Genomic DNA, 13706 nt, shown 5'->3' with positions numbered 1-13706 from the left:
AATACGTAGTTTGCATGTTGTTTAACTTAGTTTGTATATTTTTTTAGAATGTCAACCTAAGTTAATCACCAAAACTGTTACATTATTTAAAAAATATATAACCAAATTTTTGTTTACTAAATTTACATATATTTGTGTTTTGCCAGAATTTTGAGCTCAGATGAAATCACCCCTTCATAGAAGTAGTGTAGTGTAGTAGAAAATGTAAAAAAAAAACTATCCAGATGACTCATTCACAACCCGTTTTTTATTTTTCTAAATTTTTCACTCACTTTGGAGAAAAATAAATTTTTCCCTATTTTTTCCATCGTAACCGGGTTGTACACCCCTGTGCCGGCTGTCTCGTGCCAAACTCTCAACGGGACAACGACGGCACAGCCGCGAGCGTCGAATCTTTCCCAATTCATTCATTCGTGTTTCTCCCAAGACGCGGAGCGGTCGCATCCGGCTGGGTCTCCTCTCGTTTTTCTCGCGCTCGCTCCCGCACACGGTACAGTGGCTAACGGTACTTGAGGGTAGCGCGCGCGAAACACCGCACATACACGCACCGCTGCGACGTGATTTGCTTTGTGTGGTATGTTGTGGTGTGCTGTGGTGTTGTGGTGTTGTGGAACGTTTTATTCTATTTTGCACTGATATTTCGCGACATGAAGCAATGAGTACGCGGTGGGTTGAATTATCTTCGACCGGCTTCCCACCCGGTACATCGCATCCGCGCAACCACGGCTCGCTTTACCGTGCCGTGTGCGAAACTACGTGTGGCTGTGTGCGTGCGTGCGTGCGTGTGTGTGTTATGCGCACGCAATTTTTTGTTTGACACTGTCAAGACGAATTATACAACTCCATCCGCGTGCGGCGAGCGGTTCTTGGCGGGGACGCGTTGAAGAACCTTTGCACGCCACAGGTGTTTGCGTTGCTGCAGATCACGTCCTGCCAAAGTGCACCAGCTGCACTTTTGGCATCTGCTGCAACCATGTGCTTGTGCGTGCGTGTGTGTGTCGGTAATCGTAGTAGTAGTAGTGGTGGGCAGCAATTACATCAGCATTACCAACCAGCAGCGACGGTGCGGTGCGAGAGAGCTGGCCGGACTATTTTGACAGATAGCATTTGTTTGTTTACATTCGCATTCGCACTGGCCGGCTGTGATTATGTGACGGCGAAAAGGAAGAAATGTGCAAAAGATTACACTTTTTAATTTGTGTCCCACGGTCTGTCTGTGTGTGTGTGCTAATTTTTTATTGTTTGCATTGTTATTAACTGGCGTGATGGGTGACGACAAAGGGTGACTTTCAGTTTGCGGCCGCCGATGGTTCTACTATTTTTAACCCACCCGATTTCACCAGTTGAATCAGGGATAAAGAGAGAGAGAGGGCGACAGAAGTCAGTATCGTTTGTAGAGAGTTAGATGTGTGTGTATGTGTCAGTTACAGAATCCGTTTTCATCATTTTTTTATTATTATTTTGGTTTCAGAAGGCAAAAACAACGAAACACACATCCCTTCATGCTTCCGATGCTTGAGCAAGAGATACCACGGAAGGGGCGCTGGTACGGAATGATAGTTTTCCCATGCCCTTCACCGGATTTTGCTTATCGGACCTTGTAAAATGCTGGCGATTGGGTTTGCCGGGAAGACGTTGTTCCGGCTGAACACCATGCTCTTTTTTTTGCTAGCCCACATGAACACTTATCAGCGTCTGTGAGCACTCTGGTTCCATCTCTGTCCCGGTCCCGGCAAGAGACAAGTGATGCTGTATTATTTGATCATTTGCTTATCGCGTCACGATGGTATTAAATTTCCCGACACGTTTTGTTTTTTGTTGCTTTGCTCGTACTAATGTGCTGCGAGGGAAAAAATAGACACTCACACATAATAATCATCCCCTTTTCGGTCAGCATGCAGTAGAAACGTAGGCGCGGGAGCCTTCTAACGAGATAAGCAGGTACGGTGGTACGGTGGAGCCTGATGAACTGTAACGTGCAGTAGTTACACGGGAAGGGGAGGATAAATTACAACCTACCGATGCATACAAACCCCTGCACACGCAACACGTTTGTGCAACGTCATGTTTTGGCCGGAGCGCAGGAAGAATGGGTCTCGGGAAGTGATCAAATATTTGCGTCATGTGTACCGTGTTGAGCCTGCTTGTTGACACAGTGATAGGGGCCCGATAGTGATAGCCCGGTCACAGAGGAAAGTCACAGTGTGCCGCTCCAGCAGTGTGTGTCCACCAGCAGTAGGCGAGAGAGAGCTATCTGTGGAAAGAGTAATTACATCAAATGGATGTATTTGATTCATTGGCAGTGTCGCTTTTTCTTTTTATTTGAAATGTTCTGTGTACTTTTACATCTTATCAGCGCGGGGAAACCTTTGACGCGAGCAAAACACCGGAACCGTTGAAGGACAGTTTTGGGACGCTCTTTACAGTACTGTGTGTGTGTGTGTGTGTGTGTGTGTGTGTGTTTTTTTTTTGCAACAAAAACACTTCCCACCTTTATTTTTGCACTGTTTCACTGTACAAGATTGAATATTCAAGTGCAAACAATGTAATTGCCATTCATACGCGTGCCGAGGGTGCTTATCTCGCAATATGCAACGCAATGTCCTTCGGCCGTGGATAAGCTCACGCTCACGTGGAGAGCGCAGTGAGGCGACCAGTACGGCGTACAATCAAGCGACGGGCAGCAAAGTAGGCAGAGCGAAAATGACACAGCACGGAGATTTAAACAGACGGTTAAAAGATGACGTTTGATAATGATCCAGCAGTTTGCCCCGCGGGCCGACCGTATGCAGCGCCGGGTGACGTGGTTTTTAATGGCCCTTTCCTCATATGCAAAGACAACCGGAGGTTTTTACACGCCTCTACACCAAACCGGAAAAGGAATGTACTGGCTTCTTGCAAAACCTCCGCCATCAATATCTTAAACGGAACATACACACTTAAACAGCATTGTTTACGAGGCAGCTAAGAAGCACCTCCGATAAGGCAGACGGGGGCTCCCAGACGACGCAAGACGAGGCGCGTACGACGTTGGTGTTTTAGTTTGAAATGATTTAAACATCACACGCCACGCTACCACCTGGCTCAATTGCATTCCGGTATTGGGAGCGTTCGGTGAGGCTGCTGCCCTTGAGATAGTGCCACCGGCCTGTCACCCGATATGGATGGTATCAGCATTTTCCCGCGATAATGTTGCTATCAACTCTGTTGATGGGGCGCCCCGTGTCGTGTGACTTATTTTTAGGATCCCCAGTGATAGGGCTTTATATTTAATACACATTTTGATTTTTACGATTGCAGCCCCAAAACACGGCGCTCTCCAAGCAGCAAGGCGCCGCCCGGGTATCAGTGCCGCAGTGATCATTGCTGGGTGTAGTATTTTATTGCCATCGTTGTGTGTCTCTGTGTGTCTCGTACGTGTGTGCGTGTGTGTGCTTAATTTTAGTGTGACTGCTCTTACCGGTTAATGTGTGTGCCAAACGATCGTAGTCAGTGTGCCGTGCCCGACCGTGCTATGAAGCTGTTTGGAAAACGTTCAATTACGCGGAAAAATTCTTAACGTTTGTGCAAACCAACAAAAAAGAGAAGAAGAAGAAGAAGAAGAAAATAGTACAAGTGAAAGTGTGAAAAGCCCGCCAATACCAGGATGGAAGCGATCACAAGAAAGCTGCCCCCGAACCCGCGACAAAATGCTAGCATCCTGTCCGCGCTGACCTTCTGGTGGACGATCGATCTGTTCCGGAAAGGGTACAGCAAGGTGCTGGAGCTGCAGGATCTGTTTCGCCCGCTAGATGTCGATCGGTCCGACGTGCTCGGCGATCGGTTGGAAAAGTGAGTACTCTGGTGTTCGTATTTATTTCGTTTTCCCCCAGGATGATCTAATGTGTCAGGGTTCATTTTGGGTTTATAGTTGTAGAATTGATCACATTTAAAGAATGATCGTAGCTCATGATCATCTAAGGTTCGTCCTAAAATCATGAAAATAGGAGACAAAAACTAAAAACTAAATGGCATCATGAAAACCACTCATTCAGCTAGATATTACTTAGATCATATTGGCTTCAGTTCAATTCAAATTCAGCTGTAGTGAGTCTATCCAGATTGATCCATCAGAATACATCCAATCATCAGTATTTTAGCCTGCTGAACTGTTGTTAGACATACCTTGCCATAGCTCTTGGTCTGTGCAAACTTCTGAGTGCAAAAATAATAATCAAACTCTCAAACTGTCCATGGCACAATGTCCATACAATCGCCCTGCTCGATCTTCCGCCGTAATTCCAGTGTAGAGGAGTGTAGAGGATCATACCAACACACATCGCCAATGGGTGATCATGATGTGGACGAGCGGCGAGAGGTCGGCGCTACCGACGCATTAACGTTAACCAACGTGAGTCAGCAGGTTCCATTACGATTGCAGGCACGTGAAGATCGCTAGATGATGGGATGAGAATGCTGATTATACATCACACAGAGACGCGAGCCCTTGAACATCCAATCATCAGAATGGTGATGGTTTGTGGCGATCGTATTCTAACCAACCAACGCTCATTCTCGCCATGTGCGTTTTGTGGAAGTTGGCAGTATTGGTCGCGTTGGTTGAATAGAGTTGTTTTATTGGTTTTTTCTTCTAAATTTGGTACTCATGTGAGCGCCCGGTCAGTTAACAGCGCTCTTTGTCGTTGGAAATGAGTTTGGATCTCGTTAAGAATCGATTTGATCACTCAGCTCCATTGTTTAGTATGCCTAATGTAATGTAATTATAGTTAAGCACCTGACGGCAAATGCTCCATTTTCAACCCGTTTTGCATAGCTTATAGCACCAAGCGACATCTGCCCACAACGTTATCTTGTTTGGAAGATCATTAAATTGCATCAGTACAATGCTGAAGAGAGCCCGCCTGCCCACCATTCTGGATTGTTGTTGACGCGCGACCGTCATATTTAAACGGGGAACTTCAGCTCTTACGCCACTGCTCTTTCCCCTTATTCTTCCGAACCCAGGACCCAGGTCGGCCCATTTGCTACACTTTTCGTTTTGTCGAGCGCCATGGTATAGCATGATGATACAAATTGAACTTTATTAGAAGTAATTGACCGGCGTCACGCGTACCACTTTATTGGTTTCGATGGACGCGTAAATGTGGAGAGTGGAGAGTAGAGCGCTGAGGCCCCAAGGTGTCCAAGGGGTTTGTCTGCGAAATTGATATGCGTTCCCTGGTCGTCACTCGTTTGTTTAGGTCGTTGCGTATTGGTGGCGTATAGCGCGTGGCCACACGCTTGCAAAAGCAAGGGGTATCGATTAATAAGCGAGGCAGCCGTTTTTATACCAATGTATGTGTGCTGATCACACTAATGGAATTTGGGGAGACTTCTACATGAATGACAGAAAGAGTACATAGAGTGTAGATCATTTGGTAGAACATGTGAATATGTGTTTTGGTGTTCATTTCCTCTCATCCCGGGTTGTTGGAAGATCTGATCGATCCAGTAGTACAGCGTGCAATATGTGACGTCATGACAGGCTTTAATTCTAAGCATTCGAAAACAGATGTTTGATTACTTCCAAGAAATTATTCCTTTTGTGCTATTAATGGGATCTCTGTTCTTGTTTGAGAGAACAATTAGAAGGATGTTTGAGCGTCGTGACTTGCTCATTTAGCAACATTTGATTTGATTCAATCTCCTATGGGCCTAGGTCAGGGCCTAGTAATTGTAGCGTATCATCCACTACGACCTATTCCAACCAAAAAGAGGCTCCACATTGGTGATACTGATTGATTGAATTTATTTCGTCTGCTCACACAAGAACCAAGACTTCTGTGCATGTTTCCTCGGTTCTTGTTTGCGTTCCACTCTCACACAACTGATCAATCCAAATGTTCAAAACAAAATCTGGCCCAGAGCAACAAATCACACCTCTCTTCCCCGGGCGCACGTTAACTAACGAACCTTAAATTTAATTGCGTTACCACCCTACCCCGTTCTCATTCACCTACTCGCACCTTCCCCAATGTTGGCTCAGGTTAAACAAATAATTTAAACTTCTAGTTACTGCTGCTTCCCGCCAGTGTCTAACCACTGGCGCACAAGTGTGTGTGTGCGTGTGGGAGACCCAAACCCGAACCCGTCCAGGGCTGGGATGGTTTGTTTGGCGCTTCAATATTGACTATTTGTGCGGTGCCTCTCCGCCTTGATAAAGCCTCCGCCGCAAGATGCTGCTGCTGCGGTTTCTGCGGTTTCTTCTTACACACGATCGTGCACCCAACTGAATATGGAACGGGGAGGGGATGTACGCGCGTGTGTGTGTGTGTGTGTTTGGTGTGAGTAGCGTACTCGATGCCATGTTGCTGGTGGTGGAGTTTGAAAACTGCCGCATCATTGTTGCGTTGCCCTTCCTCGGGGGCACTGGCCTAGCCCACTACCCATTTGATGCTGGCACAGTGGTGGTGATCGGTCTTCTTTTTCTTTTTGTTCTCCGTGGGATCGCTCGGCTGTCCCGGCTGGAATCACGACCTGGAAACGATGTCATAATTTGCGTGTCACTTCATGCCTGCTCGTCATCGTGTTACGCATCGGTGTGCGATAAGGTGTACACACCCGCACGTCACTGTTATTGCACAATAATGGTACAACTATTTCACAATGCTTGACATGCAACGTTGTGTGGCATGTATTGTTCGGACTCTATTGTTTGTGCAAATTCTAGATAGGTAGATTATGGTTTAACCCAATAGTTCGGCAAAGTCTGGCCCACGTGATCGTTTTACTGGGATATTCTTAGAACAAGAGTGGAAACATGGTAAGAACATAATTGTGCATTGTGCTTACAGGGCTTTACAAGTCACTTTAGAATGTGCACATCATTATTCACCGCCTCCGAGATGTTTTTCAACAGCTGTCAAATGGTTTATTTGCTTCAAAATGAAATTTCAGTGGTAACACATGATTTTCAACACATCACAAAGAACTGTCAAACTCAATCCAGCTTGAGACGTGTTGAAAATCATACTGAACAAATTAAAAATTATGACAGTTAAGTGACAGTTCACAGTTTGTACATAATTTTGACAACAGGCTTTAGAAGAAGAAGAACAAGAAGAAGAAGAAGAATGGCTTTTAAGTTTTTTTTTGTTTTCGTGAAGATTATCCTAGGATTGATTTCAGGATTTTTTGTTTCAAATTACTGTGAATTTATGTTTCTGGTTGAAATAATCCATGAGAAATTACCTCCGACGACTCCGAAGACTCCGACGACTCCGACGACTCCAGACGTCTCCGGACGACTCCGGACGACTCCGACTCGGAACGACTCCGAACGACTCCGAACGACACCGGAAGACTCCGGATGACTATGGACGACTCCGGAAGGCTCCGGACGACTCCGGGCGACTCTGACTCCAGGCGGATCTAGTTGTTTTATTTTCCCGGAGTCGGAATCGGACTAACAATAGATGGAGTCGGATCGGAGTCGTGGGTGCGCTCCAGAGAGCATATCACTAGACTGAACAACATGCCCGCTATGGGATCAAACCCCGAATGGACCGTGCCCCCATACGTAGGACTTACTATCCTCCCGGTCTGGTTGATTGCTTGCAAAAAGCCATAGAAAATGTTTTGTATTTGTGTCCATAGGCTAAATGATAAAAGCTTCACAAAACCAACTATAACATTGTATGCAAATGACAGAGTAACGGATTGGCAATTAAAGAAACATTCAATAAAAAGGCTAACAAAAATTGAAATCAGATTCGCTTGAATTCGCTGTAGCCAGAAAATAGTAAAAATTGTGCCTGAAAACTTTCCCCGAAGGTTAATAAATTTCTTGAATTCTGCCCATTGGTTGAAAAGTTTGCCGACCCCTGGTTTAAGCAATCGAGCATCATCTTTACTCTTTCCGATTCCCTGATCAAAATGAAACCGACAGCCGTCAATTATTTACGGTTGACCGGGTTTGGTGAAACCGCTCATTACAATGACCCTTCTTCCTGTTACTTCGAACACGTTGGTTATGCATCGTTGGTCGCTTTAAACGATGTTATTGTGTGAAGATGAAATGCCGCAATGAAAAGCTCAATTAATGTGGTCGCCATCGCTTGCGTGAACAACGTCCACTGCAAAGAGTTTCCATAGAAATAGCTGAGAAAGAAATTCTACACGCTAAAGCTTAGTAGCAGTGTTCTGTCGAGCTGATTGCATACCTTACCCATCATCTTTCAAATGTCGCCTAAATGTCTGCAATTTTTTACTTTTTCCTTTGTAGAAAATGGTTCGAACAGCAGGCCGGCCCTGGCCGACCGTCGCTGGTGAAAGCGATTTTCAAGACGTTCTGGCGCGAGTACGGTGTGCTAGGGTTCATCACCATTATCAACGACATCGTGATCCGGCTGGCACAGCCCATCTTTCTCGGCTGGCTGCTGATGTACTTCCGGTGAGTGTGCATGTTCTCTCTTCCTCCCCTGAAAGGAAACCATGTTATTGATTCCCCTTTTTTCCCCCCGCGATTGCAGGAAGGACACGGAGGTAACGCGCGAAAGCGCATTCCTGTACGCCGGTGCGATCGTGCTGCTGAACGCGCTGAGCGTGATCACGATCAATCAGTACGTGCTGGGCAGCTTCCAGAACGGTATGAAGGTGCGGATTGCGGTGTGCAGCGTGATCTACCGCAAAGCGCTTCGGCTGTCCCGCACGGCCCTGGGCGATACGGCGCCGGGGAAGGTGGTGAACCTGCTGTCGAACGACGTGAACCGGTTCGACATCGTGTCCGTCTTTCTGCACTCGATGTGGTCGGCACCGCTGCTCGCCATCATCATCGGGGTGCTGCTGTACCTCGAGATCGGCGTCGCCGGGCTGATCGGCATGATCGTGATCTTCATCGTGACGCCGATCCAATCGTACACGGGCAAGCTGACGAGCCGGTTCCGGCTGCAGACGGCGCTCCGGACGGACGAGCGCATCCGGCTGATGGACGAAATCATCTCCGGCATCCAGGTGATCAAGATGTACGCCTGGGAGCGACCGTTCGCGAAGCTGATCCGGCACGCGCGCCAGATGGAGCTGAAGATCGTGCGCAAAAGTGCGTACGTGCGCGGCCTGTACATGACGTTTCTGCTGTTCACCACCCGGACCGCGCTGTTCTGCACGATGATGGCGATGGCGCTGCTCGGGGACGAGCTGACGGCGGCCCGCGTCTTCGTGGTCGCGACGTACTTCCACATCCTGGCGAACACGATGTCGGCGATGTTCGTGCGCGGCATTGCGGAGATTGCGGAGGCGATGGTGGCGATGCGCCGGCTGGAGCGCTTCCTCGAGTTTGAGGAGCGCGAAACGGAGGCGCTGCCGGACGGCAAGTCCCGCCTGCTGGCCGAGTTCGGGCTGAACGGCGACGCGACCGAGAAGCAGCGGCTGATCGAATCGGAAACGCAGCTCCCGCCCACGATTGCCGTCTCGCTGAAGGGTGTTACCGCGCGGTGGGGTGCCGTCCGCCGGCAGGAAGACTTTCCGCGCAAGGCGGGTGCCAAGCAAGCGAACGGCAAGCTACAGCAGGACGGGCAGGGAGCGCCGGACGAACTGCCACCGGTAACGCTGTCCAACCTGAACATTGACTTCCGCAAGGGACTGCTGATCGGTGTGATCGGGCCGGTCGGTTCGGGCAAATCGTCCCTGCTGCAGGCGATCCTGCGCGAGCTGCCGCTGGAGTCGGGCAGCGTGGTAGCGCAGGGCCGGTTCGCGTACGTCAGCCAGGAGCCGTGGGTGTTTTCCGGCACGGTGCGGCAGAACATTCTGTTCGGGCAGCCGATGGAGAAGGAGCGCTACGAGGCGGTCGTGCGGGCCTGTGCGCTGGTGACGGACTTTGAGCAGCTGCCCGACGGCGACCGGACGATGATTGGCGAGCGGGGGGCGGCCCTGTCCGGTGGGCAAAAGGCGCGCATCAGCTTGGCCCGGGCGGTGTACCGGCGGGCGGACGTGTACCTGCTGGACGATCCGCTCAGCGCGGTGGACGCGCACGTCGGGCGCCATCTGTTCGATCTGTGTCTGGGGCCGCAGGGACGGCTCGGGACGCTGCGGGCGACGCGCATCCTCGTCACGCACCAGGTGCACTTCCTCAAGGAGGCGGACTGGGTGGTGGTGCTGAACGAGGGCCGGGTGCAGGCGCAGGGCACGCCGCACGATCTGGTGCAGAGTGGGATCGACTTTGTGGAGCTGGTCGAACGGAAGGAGGTTGAGGGCAGCGAGCTGGAGGGTGGTGGTGGTGGTGATGGGGATGGTTCGGTTGGAGGGGGCGATCGGCGAAGCCGGCGGGATTCGCGTGCTTCCGCCCGTTCGGGTGGTTCGTCCGTGCATGCCGATGTAAGCGATGAGGAGGAGCGTGACCTGGCGGCCGACGCACCGGTCCAGAGCAACATGGAGGGGACGTCCCGGGGGAAGGTGCAGGGTTCGCTGCTGCTGAGCTATCTGGGCAGCGGGGCAAACGGGCTGATAATGTGCGGACTGTTGGCACTGTTTCTAGCGACGCAGCTCGCGGCGAGTGGGGCCGACTATTGGGTTGCCTTCTGGTAAGTGGTCAGAAACGACGAGAAACGGCGCTCACTATTTACTAACGGACATTTCATCGGCACAGGACTTCACAGGAAGAGCAGCGACTGTTCCGAGCGGCACACAACTTGTCCGCCGGCCCGGAAGCGGCCACCGACGAGCTGCCGCCACTGCTCAGCACGGAAACCTGCATGGCCATCCATGGTGCGCTGGTGGGCAGCATCTTTCTCATTGCCATCACCAGGTGAGGGGAACTGTTTGGACGAATATGACGAGGGGAACCCAAAGCAATGCTACATCGCCGCTCTTGCCACCCCTTTTCTTTCAGATCGATCAGCTTCTATCAGACCTCCGTGCGGGCGTCGCAAAACCTGCACGATGCCATGTTTGCCGGCTGCGTGTCCACCACGATGCGCTTCTACGACACGAACCCGTCCGGTCGCATCCTGAACCGCTTCTCCAAGGACATGGGCTCGGTGGACGAGCTGCTGCCGAAAGCGATGCTCGACGCGTCGCAAATCATTCTCAGCCTGTGCGGTACGCTGGTCGTGACGGTGCTCGTCAACCCACTGTTTCTCGTACCGCTAGCCCTGCTCGGCGTCGTGTTCTGGTTCGTGCGCCGGATCTATCTGAAAACGTCGAAAAACATCAAGCGGCTGGAGGGCATTACGCGCTCGCCCGTCTTCTCGCACCTGTCGGCGTCGCTGGCCGGGCTGCCGACGATACGGGCGTTCGGTGCGCAGGGCGAGCTGATCCGCGAGTTCGACGCCCATCAGGACATACACACGGCCTCGTTCTACATGTTCATCACCGCCAGCACGGCGTTCGGCTTTGCGCTCGATCTGCTCTGTCTGATCTTTGTGTTTATCGTGGTGTTTAGCTTCCTGCTGGTCGAGCAGGACACGTTCGGCGATCGGGTGGGGCTGGCGATCACGCAAGCGATGGCCCTGACCGGCATGATGCAGTGGGGCATCCGGCAGAGTGCCGAGGTCGCTAACTTTATGATGTCGGTCGAGCGGCTGCTGGAGTACCGGGATCTAGCACCCGAGCGGCAGCCGGAGCGTCCGCGCGCACTGAACGCGGGCTGGCCCGCGGAGGGTCGGATCGAGTTCCGCAGCGTCACGTACCGGTACTTCGAGGGAGCGCAGGCCGTACTGCGCGATCTGTCGTTTGAGATACGGCCGCGCGAAAAGGTCGGCATCGTGGGGCGCACCGGGGCGGGTAAATCGTCCCTGATTGGGGCGCTGTTCCGGCTGGCACAGGTCGAGGGCGAGATACGGCTGGACGGGATCGATACGGCGGACATCACGCTCGAGCAGCTCCGCTCGAAGGTGTCGATCATACCGCAGGATCCGGTCCTGTTTTCGGGCACGCTGCGCCGCAATCTCGACCCGTTCGAGGACTACCCGGACGCGGAGCTGTGGGGTGCGCTGGAGCAGGTGGAGCTGAAGGAGCTGGCCAACACGCCGGCCGGGCTGCAGATGGCGGTGGCGGCCGGTGGTTCCAACTTTAGCGTCGGCCAGCGGCAGCTGATCTGTCTCGCGCGTGCCATTCTGCGCAACAACCGCATCCTGGTGCTGGACGAAGCGACCGCCAATGTTGATCCAAAGTAAGTGTGTGTGTGTGTGAAAGGGGTGTACAACAGAATATTAAAACCGTGTATTTCGTTTATCGTTGCAGCACGGATCGGTTAATACAGGAAACGATACGGCACAAGTTTGCCGACTGTACCGTGCTGACGATCGCCCACCGGCTCAACACGATCATGGACTCGGACCGGGTGCTAGTGATGGATGCGGGCCAGGCCGTCGAGCTCGGTACGCCGCACGAGCTGCTGCAGCTGCCGATCAGCATCTTCCGCGACATGGTGCTCGCGACCGGGCCGGCCGAATCGGAACGGCTGCAGCAGATCGCACTGCACAAGCACGAACAGCAACAGCTGGCTGCGTCTGACTAATTCTGTGCATTCTGTGTGTATAGGAATAGGAGTTAAAAAGTGTCCTTATTAGTGGGTGAAGCGCGTGCGTGTGCTACGTGAATCTCTCGTGCGTACGATGCGTGTACGCGGGCGGACGTTTGAGCGCGTAAGGATACACCAACTGCCGACTGCTGTCACTACCACCACCCTTCGTTACAACCAGTGCGTGTGTGTGCGTGTGTCCAGTGTGTGATAGGTGTCGTTTAGCGTACCGGAAATGTCGAAAATGGCGAGTACAATTATCGAATGTAGTGGCGCAGGAAGGAAGGACGCGTGCCAAAAGGCGGCTACATTTGCTTCCGGTTGTTTTTTTAACCAAGCCCCGTACAATGTTACCCATATTATTAGGTAGACGAAAGTGTAGGATACAAAAGCCGAACAAACGTAGTTATATGCCTTACGAGTTATGTACTAGATATGCATACCGTTGTTTTAATTGTATAACTCTACCGTAGCGTGGTAATAGGAACGATAAAACAGTTGAAAAATGTTACAATTTTGTGTGTTTTATTGCATTGTTCTGTAACTGAAAGAAAATCCGGTGCTAAATGACGCGGTTCCTTGCAGCCAATTCCCGCATGCAATCGACGGCACACAGGAGCCTAACGGCCCATTTGAATTTGCTGCATGTGCGCCGGCAGCGCTCGCTTCTTCTACTGTCAGCGTACAGTAAAAACGCGCCTAACAGCGACCAGGAGCGCATACGCACCAGTGCAGCGGCGGAAGGTAGCAGCTGTGATCGAGCGAACCGGTTTGCTGTGTGCCCTTCTACGCCTGTGCGCCGTCGCGTGATGGTTGTGTTCGTGTGCTCCCCTTTCGAATGGGGCTGCAGGGTTAGAGCGCTCCATTTGGATTGTGTGTGCTAACTGAAATGTTATTTTCATAGTATATTTTCATGTTTTATGGACATTTATGACAGTGTAATTCTCACGTTACCAGTGCGATATAAACCAAATACATTTATAACGCAATGATTTCATTTTAATTACTCAAATTTAGTTATCATGCAACCGAAAGGGTAGCTAATTGACGATATGAAACACGCTCTACGAGCCCTGCTCACACAGCAAAAACAGTGCGCGGCAACGAGCGCGTATTGGGCGAATGCTCCGCCTGCTCTGCTCTCCTGTTACTATGACGCGAAAGAGCCACAAACGTGACGCTGCCGTATCGTGTCGCATCGCGGAACATG

The 13706-nt window shown here is 51.0% G+C and overlaps 1 protein-coding gene across 7 annotated transcripts; it reads left to right on the top strand.

The window, feature by feature from the left end:
• The first annotated feature begins 390 nt into the window (after window positions 1-390).
• On the top strand, window positions 391-13010 carry LOC120948437 (ATP-binding cassette sub-family C member 4-like). Of its 7 annotated transcripts, XM_049607611.1 has the most exons (8): window positions 700-1380; window positions 1472-2265; window positions 3301-3831; window positions 8264-8431; window positions 8511-10556; window positions 10622-10780; window positions 10865-12145; window positions 12217-13010. In XM_049607611.1, the coding sequence occupies exons 3-8, from the start codon at window positions 3647-3649 to the stop codon at window positions 12491-12493; spliced, it is 4116 nt and encodes a 1371-aa protein (XP_049463568.1). In that variant the 5' UTR covers window positions 700-1380; window positions 1472-2265; window positions 3301-3646; the 3' UTR covers window positions 12494-13010. The 7 variants fall into 7 exon arrangements, with proteins under 7 accessions (XP_040220685.2, XP_040220684.2, XP_040220687.2 ...); XM_040364751.2 differs by lacking the exons at window positions 700-1380; window positions 1472-2265 and adding an exon at window positions 391-490; XM_040364750.2 differs by lacking the exons at window positions 700-1380; window positions 1472-2265 and adding an exon at window positions 400-574.
• Window positions 13011-13706: the final 696 nt, after the last annotated feature.

Source organism: Anopheles coluzzii, chromosome 2, assembly GCF_943734685.1.
Source record: "Anopheles coluzzii chromosome 2, AcolN3, whole genome shotgun sequence".
Classification (NCBI taxonomy): domain Eukaryota; kingdom Metazoa; phylum Arthropoda; class Insecta; order Diptera; family Culicidae; genus Anopheles; species Anopheles coluzzii.
Note: the sequence above shows the minus strand (reverse complement) of the source record. Positions and strands in the feature narration are given on the sequence as shown.